Source organism: Corythoichthys intestinalis, chromosome 9 (genome assembly GCF_030265065.1).
Source record: "Corythoichthys intestinalis isolate RoL2023-P3 chromosome 9, ASM3026506v1, whole genome shotgun sequence".
NCBI classification, from domain to species: domain Eukaryota; kingdom Metazoa; phylum Chordata; class Actinopteri; order Syngnathiformes; family Syngnathidae; genus Corythoichthys; species Corythoichthys intestinalis.
The window spans coordinates 9,552,809-9,573,617 of record NC_080403.1 but is presented as its reverse complement, the minus strand read 5'-3'; the positions used below and the strand labels follow the sequence as shown (position 1 = coordinate 9,573,617).

Genomic DNA, 20,809 nt, shown 5'->3' with positions numbered 1-20,809 from the left:
TTTCTAACGTCATGAATATTAATGAACAAAAGTAACATGTAGCTTGTGGTTCGCCATTGATACCACTTTGAAAGTGTCATTCAGAACTGAGCTTTCTTAGCATCTTTAATTTTTTTTTTTTTTTTAACCTACCACTTTAGATTGGTTCCTCAAAGTGGAAAGCTTTGTTTCAGCTTTCTCCAACATGTACATCATTTACTTGTGTTTGTTTCCCAGACTTCAGGCACACAGCTGCTCCTTGCGGCTCTTCTATGGAAAAAGCTAAATTTATGCAAACCCCACGTGGCCCTGTAGTTATAAATAAAGGCTCAACTTGATGCTTCGCTGTTGCCTGGTGAACGCGAACGCGCACTCGTCCATCTACTGAGGGGGAGAGAAGGAGGAGGGGGTGTCGTGCACGCGCCGGCCTGCGCGTGTGTGTTAGAGGAGGAGGAGGAGGTGATGTGTATGTGGGAGCAGGAGCAAAGACGCTGCAGTGTCTTGGCAGCTGCATTATACTGTAGTGCATCTCCCACCGCCCGTGATGCCTTCACGGCCAAAGCCTTCCTCCTCCCCCGCGTCCACTCTTGAAGGCGCAAAGATGAACTCGCCCGCAAACTGAGACGGACACCGGTCAGTTCGACAGTCCGGACCTGCTCCCCTCCTTTCTCTCCTTCCTTTGCCGTCTTCCTCGCATCCGTTCATCCAGCCGTCGACCCGCACATTTGAATGGAAGATGGCGAGGGGCGGGAGGTGTTTCAGCGGCGTCCGCTTGGTATCTCTGCAGATCATCTTGATGCTCGGAGGCGCGGCGTGGCCTGGCTCCGAGGGACTTACCTTTCCACAGCAGTACACGTAAGTGGACGCCGTGGGGCAACTTTGGGGCTTGTCCGCCTGACTGACACAAACCACAAGCCTGGCGCTGTAATTAATGTTATATAATATGTTCACAGTGGTGGTGAATACAGCAATGCGTGCGTGTGAAACAGTGGTCTTTAATATGGACATGTTCAATCAGCCTGAACACTATAATTGCATCCCCCGCACTTATGATAGTACAATACATAGCAATCTTTTACATTGCATTGCATCAAGTTTCATCTCATTCAACTTTCAGGCAAAGTACAAGGGGGAAAAAGTGTTTTCCACCACCATTGTACTTGTTGGCTTTTTCTTGTTCCAGTGTTACACTTGAAGTAGGAATAAGGCCCAATCCTCATTGAGGAAAAATTTGATATTAGGGCCAATGACAACAACTATTTCGCATTCATTGGGAAAATTACCCTTAACACTGCATACGCAAAGTGACTAATAATAATAATTATTATAATCAGGGTTGTTCTGATCATGTTTTTTTGCTCCCGATCCGATCACTATCGTTTTAGTTTGAGTATCTGCCGATCCAGATATTTCCCGATCCGATTGCTTTTTTTTTGCTCCCGATTCAATTCCAATCATTCCCGATAATTTTTCCCGATCATATACATTTTGGCAATGCATTAAGAAAAAAATGAATAAAACTCAGACGAATATATACATTCAACATACAGTACATAAGTACTGTATTTGTTTATTATGACAATAAATCTTCAAGATGGCATTTACATTATTAACATTCTTTCTGTGAGAGGGATCCACGGATAGAAAGACTTGTGACTTTGTATATTGTGACTAAATATTGCAATCTAGTGTATTTGTTGAGCTTTCAGTAAATGATACTGTAGCCATGCCCAAATGCATGATGGGAAGTGGAAACATGACTGTGCGTAGTGCTACCAATGGATATATCTTCTCTGTGTTGGGAAATAACATAAGGTGTCAAGAAAAAGATCAATTGCTACCTTACTTCCCCACATTGCTTTCTATGATATTTCTAATCATAGGGAGAGGGATTGTAAGGCTTTAGCCAATTAAAAAAAGGCTCCAAAGGCTGCCAAAATTCACTCTACTCATGTTACGCTGCCTTTTATCTCTCTATATAGGTAAGATGGCGCCATTACAGATTGAGCGCGACATTGCGTGAGTGGGTCGTGCAGTGCATGCATTAATTGTGTTACATATTTTAACGTGATACATTTTTAAAAAAATTAATCACCGCCGTTATCGGGATAAATTTGATAACCCTACCTTAAGCCTAAACTAAAGACTCTGGATGAGTGTAACATATTATGTTTGTAACGTTAAATACAATTAGAAAACGATTTAATTAAAAAATATACCTGTATATATATATTTTTAAAAAAGGCATGGCAGATATTTTTTTGCCGATTCCGATACTTTGAAAATGACGTGATCGGACCCGATCGGGTCATCTCTAATAATAATAATAATGATAATAATCACCGCCTCACAGTTCTGAGATCAAGGGTTCAATCCCGGGCTTTGGCCTTCCTGTGTGGAGTTTGCATGTTCTCCCCGTGCCTGTGTGGATTTCCTCCGGGAACTCCGGTTTCCTCCCACATCCCAAAAACATGCATGGTAGCCTGATTGAACACGCTAAATTGTTCGTAGGTATGAGTGTGTGTGTGTAAATGGTTGTATGTCTGGCTGGCAACCAGTTCAGGCTGTACCCTGCCTTCTGCTCGTAGTTAGTTAGGATAGGCTCCAGCACCTCTGCGACCCTCGTGAGGAAAAGCGACATGGAAAATGAATGAACGGATGAATGAATAAGAATAATAATTGTAATAATAACTTACATGTGGAAATCACATTTTAGGTTAGGTAGGCTAATATTTTGGCCAAAATGTCTCCATAGGTGGAAGCCAGGTCTAAATTATAATCTTTTTTAATCGTTAATAATTATTTTTGTCATTTTTTTTTTTTTTTAATGAAAAAACAAACCAAAAAAAAAACATCAATGGAATTTTCAGACTATAAACCGCCACTTTTTTCCCTTCATCGAGTGTGGCTTATTTGTTGATTTATTTCGGTTAATTGGTAACACTTTATTTGACAGCGGTGACATAAGACCGTCTTAAGACCGTATTAATTATGACACTATCATGGGCATTACTGAATGCTTATGAGAGATGTGATTCAGTGTCATCCGGCAAATTATGTCACTAAATCACTTTATGTCCAGCTCAGATCTATCACATCCATTCAAAAGTGGGATAATTTGCCAGATTACACTAAAGAAAATCTGTTATTATTATCATTATATATATAAGCATTCATTAATGCTCATGACAGTGCCATGTGATAATTATGATTGTCTCATGACAGTCTTATGGCGTCACTGCCAAATAAAGTGTTCGTGTTGTCAGCGTGCCACCTAAAAATGTCACAAAAACATGCATGTGAAATAATGGTGACTGTGTCATAAGACTGCCTTATATAAGACCGTCATAATTATGACATGACACTATCACAGGCATTAATGAATGCTTATGATGGTTGTCATTTAGTGTTATCCGGCAAATTTCACGGATCTAATAGATCCATTTAAAAGTGAGATTATTTGCGGATGACACAAAATGACATATGTCATAAGCATTCATTAATGCTTATGGCAGTGTCATGTCATAGTTAAGATGGTCTTATGACAGTCTTATGACACCGCAGTCAAATAAGTGTTACCAAATACCATAACTAGCAATTAATGAAACAACTGGAACAGTAACTGAAGAAACAATTAGCAGAGAACATGAATTTTGATCGCTATTTAAATCTGTGGCGCTGCAATACATGCTAGGAGGCATATTGGACGATAACAGTGTACTGGTGGTAGCAGAGGTTTACTGTCTCCCTCAAGGGAGCCGTGATGGCCAAATGAAGTTTCTTGAAGCAGTGAGGCTTTGCAGCCAATTGGTTCAAAGCTTCATGGTGGTTAATGCGGTCTTATGACAGTCTTATGATGCCGCTGTCAAATAATGTGTTACCGGTTAATATCTTTTGGGGTAAATATCTCATAATACAGTGAGGACAGCTCCAGCTTATAGTCCAGTGCGGCCTATCCATGAATAAATGCCATTTTTGTGTCAAATTTGGTGGGTGGCAGCTTAAGGTGCGCCTAATAGTCCAAAAATTGCGGTATATATTGATGAAGTGTTAATAAAAACAAAATCCAATTCAAATAAATAAAAACAGAAATGTACTCTGGTTATTGGCCGCAGTAACACTCAAATTTCGTAGTCTGCTATGAACAATGATGGACAACTAATTCATTTCATTCAACTGCCAGGACTGGATGTGAATTATTAAGTTTCAGGCAGTAGTGCTGTCAATGGTAGCCAATAAGTTAACTGAGTGTCCTATAAAGGGTTAAGGGTTATAATCATTAAATCTATACATTTTCCGACCACTTATGCAGTTCAGATTTGCTGGGAGCTCAAGCTAATTCCAAGTGAGTGCAGGCAGAAGACGGACTTCGCCTCGGACTGCTCACTAGTCAGTCGTAGGGCACAGAGAAAGGCCACATTCACACTCACATTCACACCATCACTTAGGGAGATTTGTACTAGCACTGTCTACTGTGAAGTCAACCAAATGTATAATTACTCCTCAAGAATTAGCTAGAATTACAAATTGGTTCAAGCAATGAACCACTAAATGAGATACTGTGTTGCAGGGATATACATTAATGCTATTTTCCATTTTATCCCTCTGGTGTATGCTTTATTTATTTGGATTTTTCTATTGTTTTACGATTATGTTGTTCATTACTTGAATAGATCAATTTGCGTATTTCTTGTTTAACATCATGGGTGGAACGCGAAGTGAGCCTAAAATTGTTTAGAGCAAACAAATCATAATGCTGTGACTTGGAGAACCAAGTGTAAAAAGTTCAAGTGCCATAGTGTACACCTTAAAATTGTAACTGCAAAAACAAAAAGGGGAAAAAAAGAAAAAAGGTTTACAGCACAGTGGTATGTTCCAACCTTTGTTAAGCCAATGCATAATGTATATTTTGCTTCAGAAAATTCTCAGCGGGCCACCTTAAAATGTCACAAAAAACATGCATGTTGACATGAATGGTGACTATGTCCTAAGACTGCCTTATATAAGACCGTCATAATTATGACATGACAATATCAAGGGCATTGATGAATGGTTATGACGGTTGTCATTTAGTGTCATCCGGCAAATTTCCCGGATCTTATACATCCATTCAAAAGTGAGATAATTTGCCGGATGACACAAAATGACATCTGTCATAAGCATTCATTAATGCTCATGGCAGTGTCATGTCATAGTTATGATGGTCTTATGACAGTATTATGACGCCACAGTCAAATAAAGTGTTACCAAATACCATAACTTGCAATTAATGAAACAACTAGAAAAGTAACAATATTTAGTACAGAACATGAATTTTGATTGTAATTTATATCTGTAGTGCTGCAATGCATGCTAGGAGGCATGTTGGATGACAACCGTGTTGACAGCAGGTGGCAGCAGAGGTTGACTGTCTCCCCAAGGGAGCAATGATGGCCTAATGAAGCTTCTTGAAGCAATGAAGCTTTGCAGCCAATTGGTTCAAAGCTTCAATTGGTCTTATGACAGTCATATGTTGCCGCTGTCAAATGAAAGTGTTACCGGTTAATATCTTTTGGTGTAAATATTCCACGATACAGTGATGACAGCTGCTGCTTATAGTCCAATGCGGCTTATCCATGAGCAAATGCCGTTTTCGTGTCAAATTTGGTGGGTGGCGGCTTATAGTCAGGTGCGCCTTATAGTCCGAAAATTACGGTACTCAGAAATGTACTTACTCTGTGGGTAGTTTTGGGCTGTTTAGTTGAAAAGTAAGAAGATCTACTTTGTAGGAATTGAAGAAGACAATTTTCAAAGCATTAAAATTAGTTACCGGTAATTTACCATCGCATACCTGATAACCTCTCATACATAGCACGGAGTGTGGATACCACTTCACAAAGAGTTTAGTAACCATTATAAGCAACAGTGGTGAAGGAAAAAAGGTCCACTAAGAGCACCTTGTAAAATCAAAAGATGTGGAGTGGCCATCTCTCTTTTACATATTAGGGAAAATGAAAAAAAAGTTTTAACATTTGCTTTAAATCACATTCAGGGGTTCTATGAAGGCTTGAAATTGTTTTATTTCATGCCACATATTACGAGGCAGCTTTCCCTCCCCAATCTCTTCATTCTATTTAATGTTGAAATGTGCTTCAGCTCTTCCAAAGAATGTTCTGCAGTGCACAGCATCACTTTTGCTATAAACTCCACCCTAAACATCGACTTTACAGTTGTCAGTAAAACCAAGTGTAAAGAAGAAAAAAAATCTGCCAATGTTTCTTATTATTATTCAAAATTAAGAAACAAATACAGTATTACATTGGGCTCAGTCAGTGACTTAAAGCGGAAGGAATTGCACCATTTTGTTTTTCCGAATGCCAAGCGTGTCACATTTTAACCTGATAGCTTTTAACATAAAACTAGGCAAATAACATTTTTTTTTTCTGGTGGGGCATTAATATACTCCCGTAACATTAATCTTAAGCAAGAGCGTTTTTGCTCGTTTCACTCATTTATTAAGCCAATGCTGTGTTTTGAACTTGTAACCTTTTACCTCTCGCTGGTATAGTACAGCTGGACCTCTAGTTATGTATTAAAGCGACCCTCCCTTCCTCCAGCAGTCACGCTCTTCTTAGAGAAAAGCCAGATGGTCAGCTCATATCTTGACCAGTTGCGCTTCGAGAGTATCGGTATGCATGTAATTCTAGCTTTGCAGCCTAGGGTATGTGAGTGTGTTGATTTTATGATCAATTGAATTACAGTATTTCAAATAGGTGCATGGCCTGTTCCCCTTCTTCTTCATGAACACTTCTTTTTCTTCTGAGTGCTTGGAAATAGCTTACACAGCCCTCCAGCCCTGCTCCCTTCTTGCTTGTAAGCTCAAGTAAGCAGAGTGGACATGCTAAAGAAGAGCATCCATTTCTAATTAAGAATGAATACGGCAGCACAGAGGATTAGTCTTTCTTTTAAAATCCACCTCCTGCTAGGATGGATGGATGAAAGGAGAAATGGATGTACGAACAGATGGATAGATACTTGCATAATAAGGCACACTGTGACATCTCTAATTTCAACTCTGCTCCTTTTTAATACAGTTTCACTAACAAAAACAATTGCAATCAAATTAAAAACAACACAGATGAAATTTCTAATTCACACACTGATAAAAACACACCTCCCTCAAACCAGTTAAATTCCTTTGTTTTCAGTGTAAATGTACTAGAAATAAGTGAAATTATCTGCCAGAGCTTCAAGTAAATTTTACTCACTTAGATTTATTGAAATAAGAAAAATAGCTAGCTGAAAATAAGCTTAACAGGCTTATTTTAAGTAATGAATCAGTACATTTAATCTTTTAAAAAGCTTGTTTGTCAAAAATGTTCTCAATTCAAGGATAGATATTGTTCAAAACATCATTTGAAAGCATTTTTATTTTGTGATTTAGGTGAAAAAATAACCATTTTTTAGATGTATGGGCGTAATATGAACAAATAGTAATATTCACTTAAAGTGGAATAATCTCCCTCTCTCTCTCTCTCTCTCTCTCTCTCTCTCTCTCTCTCTCTCTCTCTCTCTCTCTCTCCCTCTCTATATCAGGGGTCGCGTTAACCGAATATTTTCCGTCGTTGACCGTTTTTTTAAAAATGGTGATGGAAAAAACGGAAGCCCGTCTGTCATTTTGACCGGTTGCAATTCACACCCCAGACCACAGGGTGGCGAGTGAGCATATTAATTAGCTATTGTCTCTTTTGATGCATCTCGCTATCCGGGTGCTGAGTGCTGACATCGCATTGAAGAGTTAAGGACAAGAGGCTTTGGAGCGCGTCTGGGTCACAGACCGTTGCAGCTGAACCACTGGTTCAGAAGGAGCGCATGCTGCGGGATTTCCTTCCGCTGAAGCGGGTGCTTGCGTGTTCAGGAAACCCCTCGTTCAGAGAGTCTTGTCGACTTTTGACCAGGTCACTTGGAGAAATGTTCCCTGATTTCAAAACTTTGGCTGAAGTGGCGCTTGTAATCCCAGTCTCCAGTGTGGCCGCAGAGCGCGGATTCAGCCTCCAGAACAACATCAAAACGGCCATGAGAAGTCGTCTGTCCGAGGCAAAAGTCCAAAACCTCATGACAATAGCCTCTACAGCAATCCCACTTGAGACATTTCATTATGCACAAGCGGGCACGCAATGGCGTACCGCACGCATGCTATTTTTAGACCGTGACGTCGCATCGTAAAGTGGAAGTAAAGTTTCTGTATATATATATATAAAACAACTTTAGTAAGGGTGAAGTGCAAATAAATGATAGAATTAAGATTTGTTATCAATGAAAAAATTATAAGTGTTCGTTGGCTGTCACCAGTGTTGTTAATCTTACTGAAAAAAAAGTCCCAAAATGTAATTGCGTTAGTAAGTCAATTACCTGAATGTAAGAGTAATTAGTTACTTGGCAAAGTAATTGGTGATAATTACTATTTTTTTTTTCCTCAAAAAAACAAAACAAAAAAAAAAAAAAAACATCGGCCACACTATGTGGTTTTTTGTGAAGGTTTTTGGTAAAATTGGCCCGAGCCCAATTCTTTACCCTACTTTACCCTTTACCCTGAATCAACTGTTAAAAGTAGTTAAAATTGCTCCCATTATTGCATTAGTTCCCTTCTCTCTACTTTCGACATATGAAAGTTTTAAAACTGTTTCATCATTTAAAGATAGATTCAAGTCAAGATTTTGCCGATTTAGAAGTATTTTAGATAAAAAGTTACTTAGGTTCGCTAGGAAGGTTCTCTACAACAGAGCCGTCCTAAAAAGTCTACTGCTTTAAGATGGCGGCTGTTTACTAACGCATCTAGTGCCGTGTCTGTCATTTTGCATCTAGTTATATCTATATACAGTATATGTGATATCTACCATGTCTGCCATATCTACCATAACATGCGGGCATAGTTTGTAGGCTATCGGCTACAACATGTATTATTAGAGCTACCTAGCATCGCGTTTGCTCGGCGTCACAAGTTCACAACTTTCTTGCCTCCTCCCCCCTCCTGCTCTGCTCTGTCGTCTTGGTGAGTCCGTCTCCCACAGACTTTTCGACCAATATAATAACGCATAGTAACGCATGCCTTTCCGTCCTCAGTAACAGTAATGGCGTTGCCAAGATGAGAAAAGTAATTAATTAGATTACCCACTACTGAAAAAAATAACGCCGTCAACGCCTCTGCTCTATATATATATATATATATATGTATGTATGTATATATATATATATATATATATATATATATATATATATATATATATATTAGGGGTGTCAAACGATTAAAATTTTTAATCGAGTTAATTACAGCTTAAAAATTAATTAATTGTAATTAATCGCAATTAATCGCAGTTCAAACCATCTATAAAATATGCCATATCTTTGTGTAAATTATTGTTGGAATGGAAAGATAAGACACAAGGCGGATAAATACTGTACATACAACATACTGTACATAATATAATATGTATATATATTTATATATGTATATATATATATTTATATATGTGTGTATATATATATATATATATATATATATATATATATATATATATATATATATATATATATATATATACATACATACATACCACACAAAATGTCCTATTGTCCTGTTATACAGTATTTTTATGACTGACGAGGTGCTGTTTGTGTGTATATGTGTGGTTTTTTGTTTTGTATGTATGTCTATACATCAAGGTCACATAATGTGGAAGTTGGACTCCATCGCTGAGAAATACATGTTAACTTTAACTTGTGACTAAAAAACAAAACACTAAATTATAAATGAATAATTATAAATTATTTAAAAAAAAAGAAAAAAAAAAAAAAAAAAAGAATTTCTGAGGAGCATAAACGTTTTCATACCACTAACTGTACATCATATCTCCCTAAAGCCATGCACTGTTCTCAACAGCAGTTCTCCATTGCTCTATAAGGGCTAAAATGACTGGTTCTTCTTTTCTAGCTTTTACAGCTTAGAGATATACATGCACCTTGGAAAATGGAAAGAAATAGAAATAGGTGCACTGAAGTCCAATAATTAACCATAGTGAAAAATTACAGCACCTGAAGGGACAGTAATGGATCTTTATTTCTTACAGTGCAAAATTGAGGACAATACTGCAGATGCCAATGAGTTACAGGAGAGCAGAGCTTTACTTAATTAATGAATCATTAGACAGTGATTAGTTCATCAATATCTGGGAATCGACCACTGACCTTGTGCCTCATTATTTTCCCCTCATTACCCCTGGAGCAGCTGCACTGAACAATGACCACTCTTTTATTTATTCATGATTGTACAAACGTTAATCACTCTTTTTTGTGACACCACCCTTGTGGTATTGATTTTGTGATTACTTCTATTTTTCTAACCTTCAAGTGGAGTGTCCCCATAAAGAGTAAACAAAATGACACTGTTCAAACTGTTACAGGTACTGTGATATATCATTACATATTAGCGCTGATTTTTTGAATTGCTGAATGACAACTGTTTTATATTTTGCTTAAAAAAACAAAAACAAATTATTCCTCAAAGTTGGACTGAAATCGCATTTGAGCTCAGGCTTGCTATATTTTAGAAAAACATTAGAATAAATATGGTGACGATACAAAACACCTTTCTTGACATCTTGTTTATGATTTCTTATTTTGTGTTGTTGTTTTTTTAATGTATTTATTTACATATTTGGACATTTAGGTTATAATATCTATAGTATAGCCCTCTGATTGGCTGGCAACCAGCTCGTGTTGTACGCTGCCTCCTGGCTGTTGTTACCCGGGATAGGCTCCAGCACACCTGCGACCCTTGTGAGGATAAGCGGTTTATAAGATGAATGTATAGTATGTAGATATAGTATGGTCCAGGTATTTACATGGATGAGTGGTTAGCACGTCAGCCTCATAGTTCTAAAATCAAGAGTTTAATCCCCATCTTCGGTCTTCCTTTGTGGAGTTTGCGTGTTCTCCCAGTGCCTGAGTGGCTTTTCTCCAGTTAATCCCTTTCTTTCCGCATCCCAAAAACATGCATAGTAGGCTGATCGAACACTTCAAATTGTTCGTAAGTATCAGTGTGTGTGTGTGAATGGTTGTTTTGTCTCATTGCACGCTACGATTGGATGGCAACCAATTCAGAGTGCACTCAAAAAAATGCAAATGCACTACTTTTAAATTTTAAATAGGTGTTTTTCATTGTATATACACATTAGTTTTGTGTTTTTACACATGACTGAATGCATTGTTGTATTTATCATGTAAGAGAGTCAATTAAAACACTTATGAATAAGCATTGCTTAAGATATACGTAACGTGATTTTAACTTTTAAATAGGTGTTTTTCATCGTATACACAGATTAGGTTTGTGTTTTTACACATTACTGAATCCATTTTTGTATTAATTATGTAGGAGAGGGTCAATTACAACACTTATGAAAATGCATTGCTTAATATACTATATGTAAGGTGACTGCACAAGTTGTTGATTTGGGTGTTGTTTTAACACTAGCAGTGTTAAGATTTCTCTTGGCGCGGTGTCAATTATGTGAGTTAAACACAGACACCACTGGCAGAGTTAAATGTACTAGCAGCATTAATCAGCCACACCCAGTTTAAGTGCACGTATCAGAAAAGAAAGCAGGCTTGTGGGTAAAGTGACACTAGTGTTGTATCGGTCGCGAACGATTTGTTCTTTTTGAACGAATTGTTTGGGTGAACGAGACCGAACTAATCACCATCTGCACTGATTCGTTCTATGAAGTTGGGGCTTGTTCGCTGCGTTGAGCAAGCGGCAGCGTCTTCTGACATTGCACACGACCAATCAGACGCCAGCCTCATCGCGGGCAGGGGAGGGGGCGGAAACAGAATGAGGGCGTCTGTCACTCACTTCCACGTGTAGCCAATAAGCAGCCAGCGTGCAGGCAGGGGGCACAAGACTGAGTTATGTCACTTCCCGTTCAGTGACTCGGGCCTCTGGTTCCTGACCTAGCTTGCTTCTAACTTGACTTTCCAGTAATGCGGTGAACGAGTCAAAAAATGAAAGGAAATGACTTTGTCACATATTTGTTCATGTGGAGCCTATCAAATGCTGCTCAAACAGACAAAAACACCACACAAATCTAGCGAGCATGGTTTAGTGTACTTTTCTCAACAGGCTCGGGACTACCTATGATGAAATACTATCAAATTTACAGTAGTTTAAAACACGGGTAGCTACGAGGCAAGCAAAAGTGAGCTACGGTCGCGTGACGGCAGTGAGGGGGGCAGAGAACTGTCACTATATGGAGGCTTCATGGCAGCGATATATATATACCTCATATGTGCACAGAAAAAAAGAATATTTAGTATGATCACCATAATACTGATTTGCAATGAAACTGTATATACATGTCAATTTTTTCCGACTGTTTTATTTTTTTTCATGTCAGAGCGTGTCGGGTGTTGGTTGGTTTGACAAATTATGTCCATCCTTCCACCATGTGCTACTCAAGCGCCCAAAAACAACGCACGCGGACACAGGAGATGTCGCAATGTGTCACCATTTTTCTTAACAGACTAATAAGAGTAGAAAGGCGACATCGTAAAGAGCAAACAATTATTTCTCGTCAGCATTTGACGATCTGAGATGAGGGGACGACAGGGGAGCTGACCGGATTATTTTATTTGTTAATACCAGTGCAAAAATTCAATACGATCATCTTAATACTGATTTGCAATTAAACTGTCAAATATCAAAATAAAGTATTGTTTTCATTTCAGAGCAGCACATTTGACAACTAGCTATTTACACTTTAGTTTTAACAATAGTGACCAAAAATAATAGTGATGAGCATAAAAACTAAAATACAACAGAGCGTGAGGTAAATATGATGTGTTGGTCGTTCCATATTTAGAAATTAAACTTTCGATTTATTTTTATTTTCGTGACAGCAAGCATGCCACGTTGGCTGGTAGCAGCAGCATTGTATATGTGATCAAGATCATGCTAAAGAAAGTCCGTGCGCCCCCGACCCCAAACCCCCACTCCCCCTACAAAAGGAAAATGTTTAACCGTGTCCTAAATCGAAATGCAAGCACGAGCCATGACTTTGATCTCATTGAATTACGACAGACGACGCGGAAGTTCTCCCTCGTTTTTGCAGCAGCGGGAGGGAGACGAGGCTGTCTGTGAAAGCAGAATGATATCGCTTGTCACTCATTTCTGAAACTACGACGAGTGGTCAATGAGGAGCCTGTGTGCAAGAGAGGGAGGGACCAAGCAATGTCACTTCCCGTTCAGTTATACTGTGAAGCGGTCTTTGGTGATTCGTTCGGCAACGTCACTTCCCGTTCACTAACCGAACGATTCATTTGGGCGGGGAGGGAGATGAGGGGGGCGAACGATTCGTCGAACGTTTTGTTTGAACGAATCTTTTTACTGAACGAACCGGAATAGATTCGTTTACTCAAGTGAACGACAGATCCCGTCACTAAGTGACACCACGACTGTAAGTAGTGTTGTCTGGATACAGCTGGAGTGTGTTCGGTTGAAAAAGCACATAATAGTGAGCCTGATGTCTGTGCATACTTAAGGGATGCAAAGTCCCTCTGTTACCTCTCACGTGTGCAACGGTAGGGTATAATTGCCACTTAGGCCCATGTCCTGCACTATGGTCCCCCACTCATCCAAAATTTTAAAAACATCACAATGAATATTTAAAATTAATGTGCCTACTGTAAGAAAACAAAAGGTGATTGCACATTTTGCATGTAAAAGGTTTGAATAGAAATTGCTTAACTTGTTTAAGTAGTTGATTAAGTCTTACTTAAATCATTTGGGTATTTTTCATTTAACGACATAACTTAATAGTTACATAAAGCAGTTGTCTGAAACCACTTGAAATAAGGGTCTTGCATAAATACCATGTTTCATTTTTTTGAGTGTGTAGCCCAGCTACTGCCCATAGTTGTCTTGGATAGGCTTCAGCACCCCCATAACTGTCGTAAGGACAAGCGGCATGGAGGAATTAATTTATATTTTAGCTTTTTGAAATTTTATTGAGTAACTTCATTCCAATAATATTACAATTACATCATGCTTTTTGGCTCTTTTTCCCCACTGGACCTGGAGCTTTTGTCACACTGGAGAGAACTGTAAACACTTACAAATGGTGTGAGCACAAAACCTTAAGGCTTCAATTTAATTAAAACAAAAAACTGAGCTAGGGGCTGTGTCAAAGGCAGCTGATTATTTCTGTTTAAATTTGCACAGCGCTCAGAAATTTGAGAGTCCGAGATGTTCCAATTAAAGTCTGAATGAACGTGCCACTTTCATTGGCCGATTCCAGACCAGGCCGCTACTCCTTCTAGTTGCAATCACTTCCACTGAGGAGTCCAACTTGCACTATGAATGTTGAGTTGCAGTATGAATGTTGGGTTGGTCCAGACCCTTCACCAACATAGGCATCTTACCTAATTCTGTGCATGCTGCCGACCCCTCTGAAGTTGACGATAAATCAGCCCCAATCCGCAGAATTACAACTGTCAGGATTCTGAACATGTAGACAATCTTCCACGTCTTCTCCTCAGCCCACTGTCCTTTTCGAGAACATTCCGTCAAATGCATTGAATGACCAGGTCATCAAATCCATAATTTTCAATTTAAAATGAAAGCCATGTTAGGCTCAGAAAGATGAGAGAAAAGACAGTATAGGATTAAATGCAAAGCGGATGTGTGTGATGGGGTAATGTTGGAGATAGCAAAGAGAAATCATGTCTAGCTCTGATAATAGCACTGATCACAGCGAGTAACTCCCCTCTGGTGACAAAAATAGTGACATTTGGCAATGCTGATTGGACCATCTCGCTGTAATAGCCACAACCCTCTCACCACCTTGTGCCACTTGTGACATTATAGCCTGTGAGCCGACACTGCTTGCATACCTGTCGAGAACAAGGCTCATGTAGGCCCATGACTTGGGCTTCTGCAAGCACTCTCTGCAATGAGATGAATGTTGAATGTCACTTCCCTGTTCACGCAAAGTGTTCTCTTTTTCTGCAGTTATTGAAACATGAGCGCCGAAATGCAGAGGAGCCACTTGACAAATAACGATAATATTAGTTAGGAACCAGGTCTCAGTTCCCACACAAAGATAGTATTTACCCAATCTTTGTCAGCCTGAACATTGCCATCCATGTACTGACCCCACCTTGTTCAAGTCTGTGGCCCTGAAATGTAACCTCCCGTCTCATGAAGTCTCACTTCTGAGTTTCAATCCCGCTGTCACCATCACCTTCCACAGAGAACTGACTCAAAAGACACACCATGCACAAGGTTGCCATCCAAGTACCCGTCACACTCTCGATAGGATTTCCAATAAGCACCTTGTAAATCAGCCTCTTGAATGAGGCAGGTACATTGTAGAGGGCAACAAGAGGATTTTAAAGCCCACATATTTTATATATTTTTTAAACCTTAGTCATTCATCGTCTAAAGTTGCTATGTTCCAAAACGTAAAGGATTGAAAAGAGACACACCTTTTTTTTCTGTGTGTTGACAGCACTTTATATAACACAGCTCTTCTGACGCTGCTTTCTGGATGAATGATTAACATACATATTGGACAAATCAGGCAGTCTAATTCACGAGGTAAAAGACTGGTGTACCAGGCTAGCCAATTGCCGGATAGCTTGGCCTTGCCACAGCAACAAATCACCTTGTAACCACTGAAACTGTTCTTTTATCAAAGAAAGTAAACATTTTACTCATATTTTCATTAGTGTTTTTATTGAATAGTTTGTATATCTCTAGCCACAAGTATAAGTTTGTTGGCAAAGTCTCCTCTCCCTGTCGTAAATAATAATAATCAATCTCTCATATAGGTTTGCTACAGGAGTTACATGAAAAGGTGGAAACACACTACAGTAGGGTAGTGTGCAGTGTGGTTTTTGGCAGCCCTTTTAATTTTTGTCATAGTCTTAGTCTTATGGACGAAAATTCTTAATTACTGTATTTTGTGCACTATAAGGCGCACCTAAAAGCCTTAAATTCTCTCAAAAGCCGAAAGTGCGCCTTATAATCCTTAAAAATGAATCAATATTGGGCCGCAAGTTTTTTTGGTTTTTTTTGACAGATTTATACAAATTTGCAAACAAAAACGGGCTTACAAAATTGCACCATTATAATAAGAAAACCACAAATAACACTCTCCATCATAATATACAAAATCTTACTTGGTTGCCATTTTCATGTCCAAACTGTTGGTTTCTTCAACGACCAATTATAAATCAACAATTTGGGACCAAAAAGGCTAAAAAATTCCCCCCAAAATTTGAATAAATAGTTTTATATTTGTTAATTCAACGTAAGCAGCAGGTATAGTCATAGGCGTTTTTGGCCTTTATACATGCTCTGGTCAAATACAGTGCATACATTGCAAAACAGTGGAAAAATTATAACACAAAAGGTGACTGTGGAAAAGAAAAAAGTTCACCCCCACTATGTGATATAAATGTTGCACTACATGTTTCACCTTGCTGTTGTGTTGCTGTTTTGTTGACATTCCCTTTAGCGCAGCACCGTCTAATGGATGCATAAAATAACCCCAGCCTCTACTGAAGCGTTTATTCTATGCGCCTTATAATACGTTGCGCCTTATATATGGAAAAAGTTTTAAACTTGTCATTCATTGAAAGTCCGCCTTATAATCCAGTGCGCCTTATAGTGCGGAAAATACGGTAGTCTTTGTCATATTTTTTTCATTTCAAAATGTATTCGCCTTTGTCTAGTTTTAGTTGACGAAATCTCATACAAAGTTAGTCTGCAGTTTTAGTCCAAAAAGAAACGTTTCCAACAATTACGAATGAACATAGACAGACGAGCACATATTGTAGTGACTACAAGGACAACGCCAACTTCGTGATGATAATGCACACTCAGCAGAAAAAGGAGTACATTTCTTTCAATTAAACCCACCTAGCAGCCACGAACTGTATGTCAAAAAACGGTGTCTTAGCGTTTAAGAGGATGCTCGCCACGTTACAGTTGATGCTAATGCTAACGCGAATGCTATGCTAACGTGACGGGGCGCATTTGTTGTGTGATCATCACTCACCACAGACCTTTTGCTCGTCATGTCATTGTCATGAAAAAAATGCTCGTCGACAAAATATTTTCGTTGTCGTTATTGTTGACGAAAACAACACTGTTGTGTGACATGCAAGACTTTTTAGAGACACACTACTAAAGCTGACGTCAGACACTAAACTGCTTATACAGTGCTTTAATTTTGTGAAGAATTCTGTCTGCTGCACCCAAGGACGTGCATACAAGTTGTGAGATTCCATCAGGGCTGAGTTCATGTACAGTGGGGCAAATATAAGTATTTAGTCAACCAATAATTGTGCAAGTTCTCCCATTTGAAAATATGAATTGTCTGTAATTGTCAACATGGGTAAACCTCAACCATGAGAGACAGAATGTGGAAACAACAACAAAAAACAGAAAATCACATTGTTTGATTTTTAAAGAATTTATTTGCAAATCATGGTGGAAAATAAGTATTTGGTCAATACCAAAAGTTCATCTCAATACTTTGTTATGTACCCTTTGTTGGCAATAACGGAGGCGAAACGTTTTCTGTAACTCTTCACAAGCTTTTCACACACTGTTGCTGGTTTTTTGGCCCATTACTCCATGCAGATCTCCTCTAGAGCAGTGATGTTTTGGGGCTGTCGTTGGGCAACACGGACTTTCAACTCCCTCCACAGATTTTCTATGGGGTTGAGATCTGGAGACTGGCTAGGCCACTCCAGGACCTTGAAATGCTTCTTACAAAGCCACTCCTTTGTTGCCCTGGCTGTATGTTTGGGATCATTGTCATGCTAAAGCACCCAGCCACGTTTCATCTTCAATGCCCTTGCTGATGGAAGGAGATTTTCACTCAAAAGCTCTCCATACATGGCCCCGTTCATTCTTTCCTTTACACAGATCAGGTGTTCTGGTCCCTTTGCAAAAAAACAGTCCCAAAGCATGATGTTTCCACCCCAATGCTTCACAGTGGGTATGGTGTTCTTCGGATACAATTCAGTATTCTTTCTCCTCCAAACACGAGAACCTGTGTTTCTACCAAAAAGTTCTATTTTGGTTTCATCTGACCATAACACATTCTCCCAGTCCTCTTCTGGATCATCCAAATGCTCTCTAGCGAACAGCAGACGGGCTTGGACGTGTACTTTCTTCAGCAGGGGGGACACATCTGGCAGTGCAGGATTTGAGTCCCTGGCGGCGCATTGTGTTACTGATAGTAGCCTTTGTTACTGTGGTCCCAGCTCTCTGTTGGTCATTCACTAGGTCCCCCCGTGTGGTTCTGGGATTTTTGCTCACCGTTCTTGTTATCATTTTGACGCCACAGGGTGAGATCTTGCATGGAGCCCCAGATCGAGGGAGATTATCAGTGGTCTTGTATGTCTTCCATTTTCTAATAATTGCTCCCAAAGTTGATTTCTTTACACCAAACGTTTTTCCTATTGCAGATTCAGTCTTCCCAGCCTGGTGCAGGTCTACAGTTTTGTCTCTGGTGTCCTTCGACAGCTCTTTGGTCTTGGCCATAGAGGAGTTTGGAGTGTGACTGACTGAGGTTGTGGACTGGTGTCTTTTATAGCAATAATGAGTTAAAACAGGTGCCATTAATACAGGTAACGAGTGGAGCCTCGTTAGAAGAAGTTAGACCTCTTTGACAGCCAGAAATCTTTCTTGTTTGTAGGTGACCAAATACTTATTTTCCACTCAAAAATCAAAGAATGTGTTTTTCTTTTTTTTTTCCCACATTCTGTCTTTCATGGTTGAGGTTTACCCATGTTGACAATTACAGGCCTCTCTTAATCTTTTCAAGTAGGAGAGCTTGCACAATTGGTGGTTGACTAAATACTTATTTGCCCCACTGTATATTCCATTTTCCAGCTCTGGAGCAAATATCACACAAGGGAATATGGGGAATGTTTCTGGATAACACGTGTCCTCGCTAGGGTCACAGCTGAACTGAACCAGCTGACTATGAGCAAAAGATATGATACAGCTTGAATTGTTTTGTAGCCTGGAGACCTGAAAGGTCACATGCAGACAAACATCCATTAGTTCAAATGCATTCAGTCAGTATGAACAAATGAAGAGTTGAACGAACATAACAGTCATTTGGGAGCATTGCGGACTACATGGAAAATCCCATTTTAGCATGGGTAGACCATGCAGTACTCTAAGCAGTTCATTTAACACTGGACCACATGGCAGTGAAGAGATGGAAAATTTCGAACAGATCGATGTCAAGAACATCATTGTCATAGCAAAACGAATAAAAAAATACTGCAAATCTGTTCAAAAAGCTATAAACGAGTCTGTGAGCACTATTTTTTTTTTTTTTTTTTTTGCTATCTTCTAAAAATAAGCAATCAGACACTCATGGCAGATTGATCAACCTACTTTGTCTCAGATGAATTGAATGAATTTTGTCACATTAAAAAAATATATGTATATATATATATTATATTAGAATCCCTGTTGCGTTTTTAAAAAGCTCTGATATTTGTGGGGGCATTTTTATGTTACAGTGTTACATCCAGGTAAACAGATATTCTCATAGGCAGCTCTAATTTTAGAACTACTGATGCTCATTTGTTAAATAATGCCTTATGTAATTGTCTTTCTTTTTAAAAAAATATTTTGTGTTGGCAGCCCTTTGTTATAGCATACAGTAGAGTTGCCGTTCTCTCAAAATGGCATTTGCACAAGAATTGCAACCAAAAGGAGTTACAACGGCATGAATGTGCAAAAACAAGCAGATGTCCACTGTTGCTGGGAGAAGAGATTGAACTTCAATTTTTCAAATGTCTAGTCATGAATTTCAACTCCAAATGAATTTTTTTTTAAGTCAATTGAGCTAAAAGTGGCAAGCATATACAGCAAATCTGCTAGAACTATGATTAAATGGATATACAGTTTGGTGGCAAAACTAAATAGAAACAACTCTTTCAGTGTTAAAAAATTGCCAATCGTGAAACCTTTATTAACTGTCAAGGAAATATTTTCAATCATTTTTTAAATACATTTAAACAAGTGGAAAAATTGTTAATTTCAGCATGATGCATGGTAATGGCCGCTTACGTTGATAAGTCTCCTCACAACGGTGACGATGTTGGATTACATCGTGCTCTTATTATTATTTTTTTATTGTTGTTATATTTTTATTTAGAAATATACTGATCAGTTATGGCTGAGTGCATCGCTGTCCAATGTCACATGTTACTTTACTGTCCATTGACAGTTTGAGGTTAAGAATAACACATTTGATTGGATACTGGGCTGTCCCTTCATTCCATTTAGGTTTTCAGCACCACCATTTTAATACAATAAAGCTCAAACTAGGGATGTCCCAATTTGATTACATGATCGGAAATCGTGCCAATTGCGTCATTTTTCAGGAAATCTGAATCAGGTGAAAAGGTTTGGGTTTATTTATGTTTTTCTGCTTCATGCTCGTACACCGCCACACCCTCCCTCCTGCTAAGTAGTGTAGCCAAACTGTCCAATGCAGCCTGGTTTGGTTGTTTACAATGATTTACCCGGCTTGTTGCTTTGATCTTGCCAGAGAAGCTTGGTAGCTCCACGATCAAAGGCACAAATGTGTCAATCATCGTTAAACTTGCAAAAAAGTCAAAAGTGTGCCGTGGCAACTTATTGTGTAAGTTAGAGACTGCTCTCAGCAGCGTCAGTGGACGCACTCAATGAAGCATTTAATAAAGACAAGCATTTTTCTACATATTTCTTGTTTAAAAATAAGTCACAATACGAAGGCGT

The 20,809-nt window shown here is 38.9% G+C and overlaps 1 protein-coding gene across 5 annotated transcripts in view; it reads left to right on the top strand.

Annotated features, from left to right (window-relative positions):
* Nucleotides 1-352: 352 nt before the first annotated feature.
* Nucleotides 353-20,809, top strand: part of LOC130921642 (voltage-dependent calcium channel subunit alpha-2/delta-2) — an 84,162-nt gene continuing 63,705 nt past the window's right edge. For 4 of the 5 annotated variants that reach the window (XR_009064384.1, XM_057845762.1, XM_057845760.1 and 1 more), the window contains exon 1: nucleotides 354-834. Coding sequence is in view for 4 of the 5 variants with exons in the window: in XM_057845762.1 (XP_057701745.1) it covers nucleotides 716-834 (119 nt within the window). In the remaining variant the exon portion in view is untranslated. Of the gene's footprint in view, nucleotides 835-20,809 lie in introns of all 5 variants that reach the window. The other variant, XM_057845763.1, reaches the window with a different exon arrangement.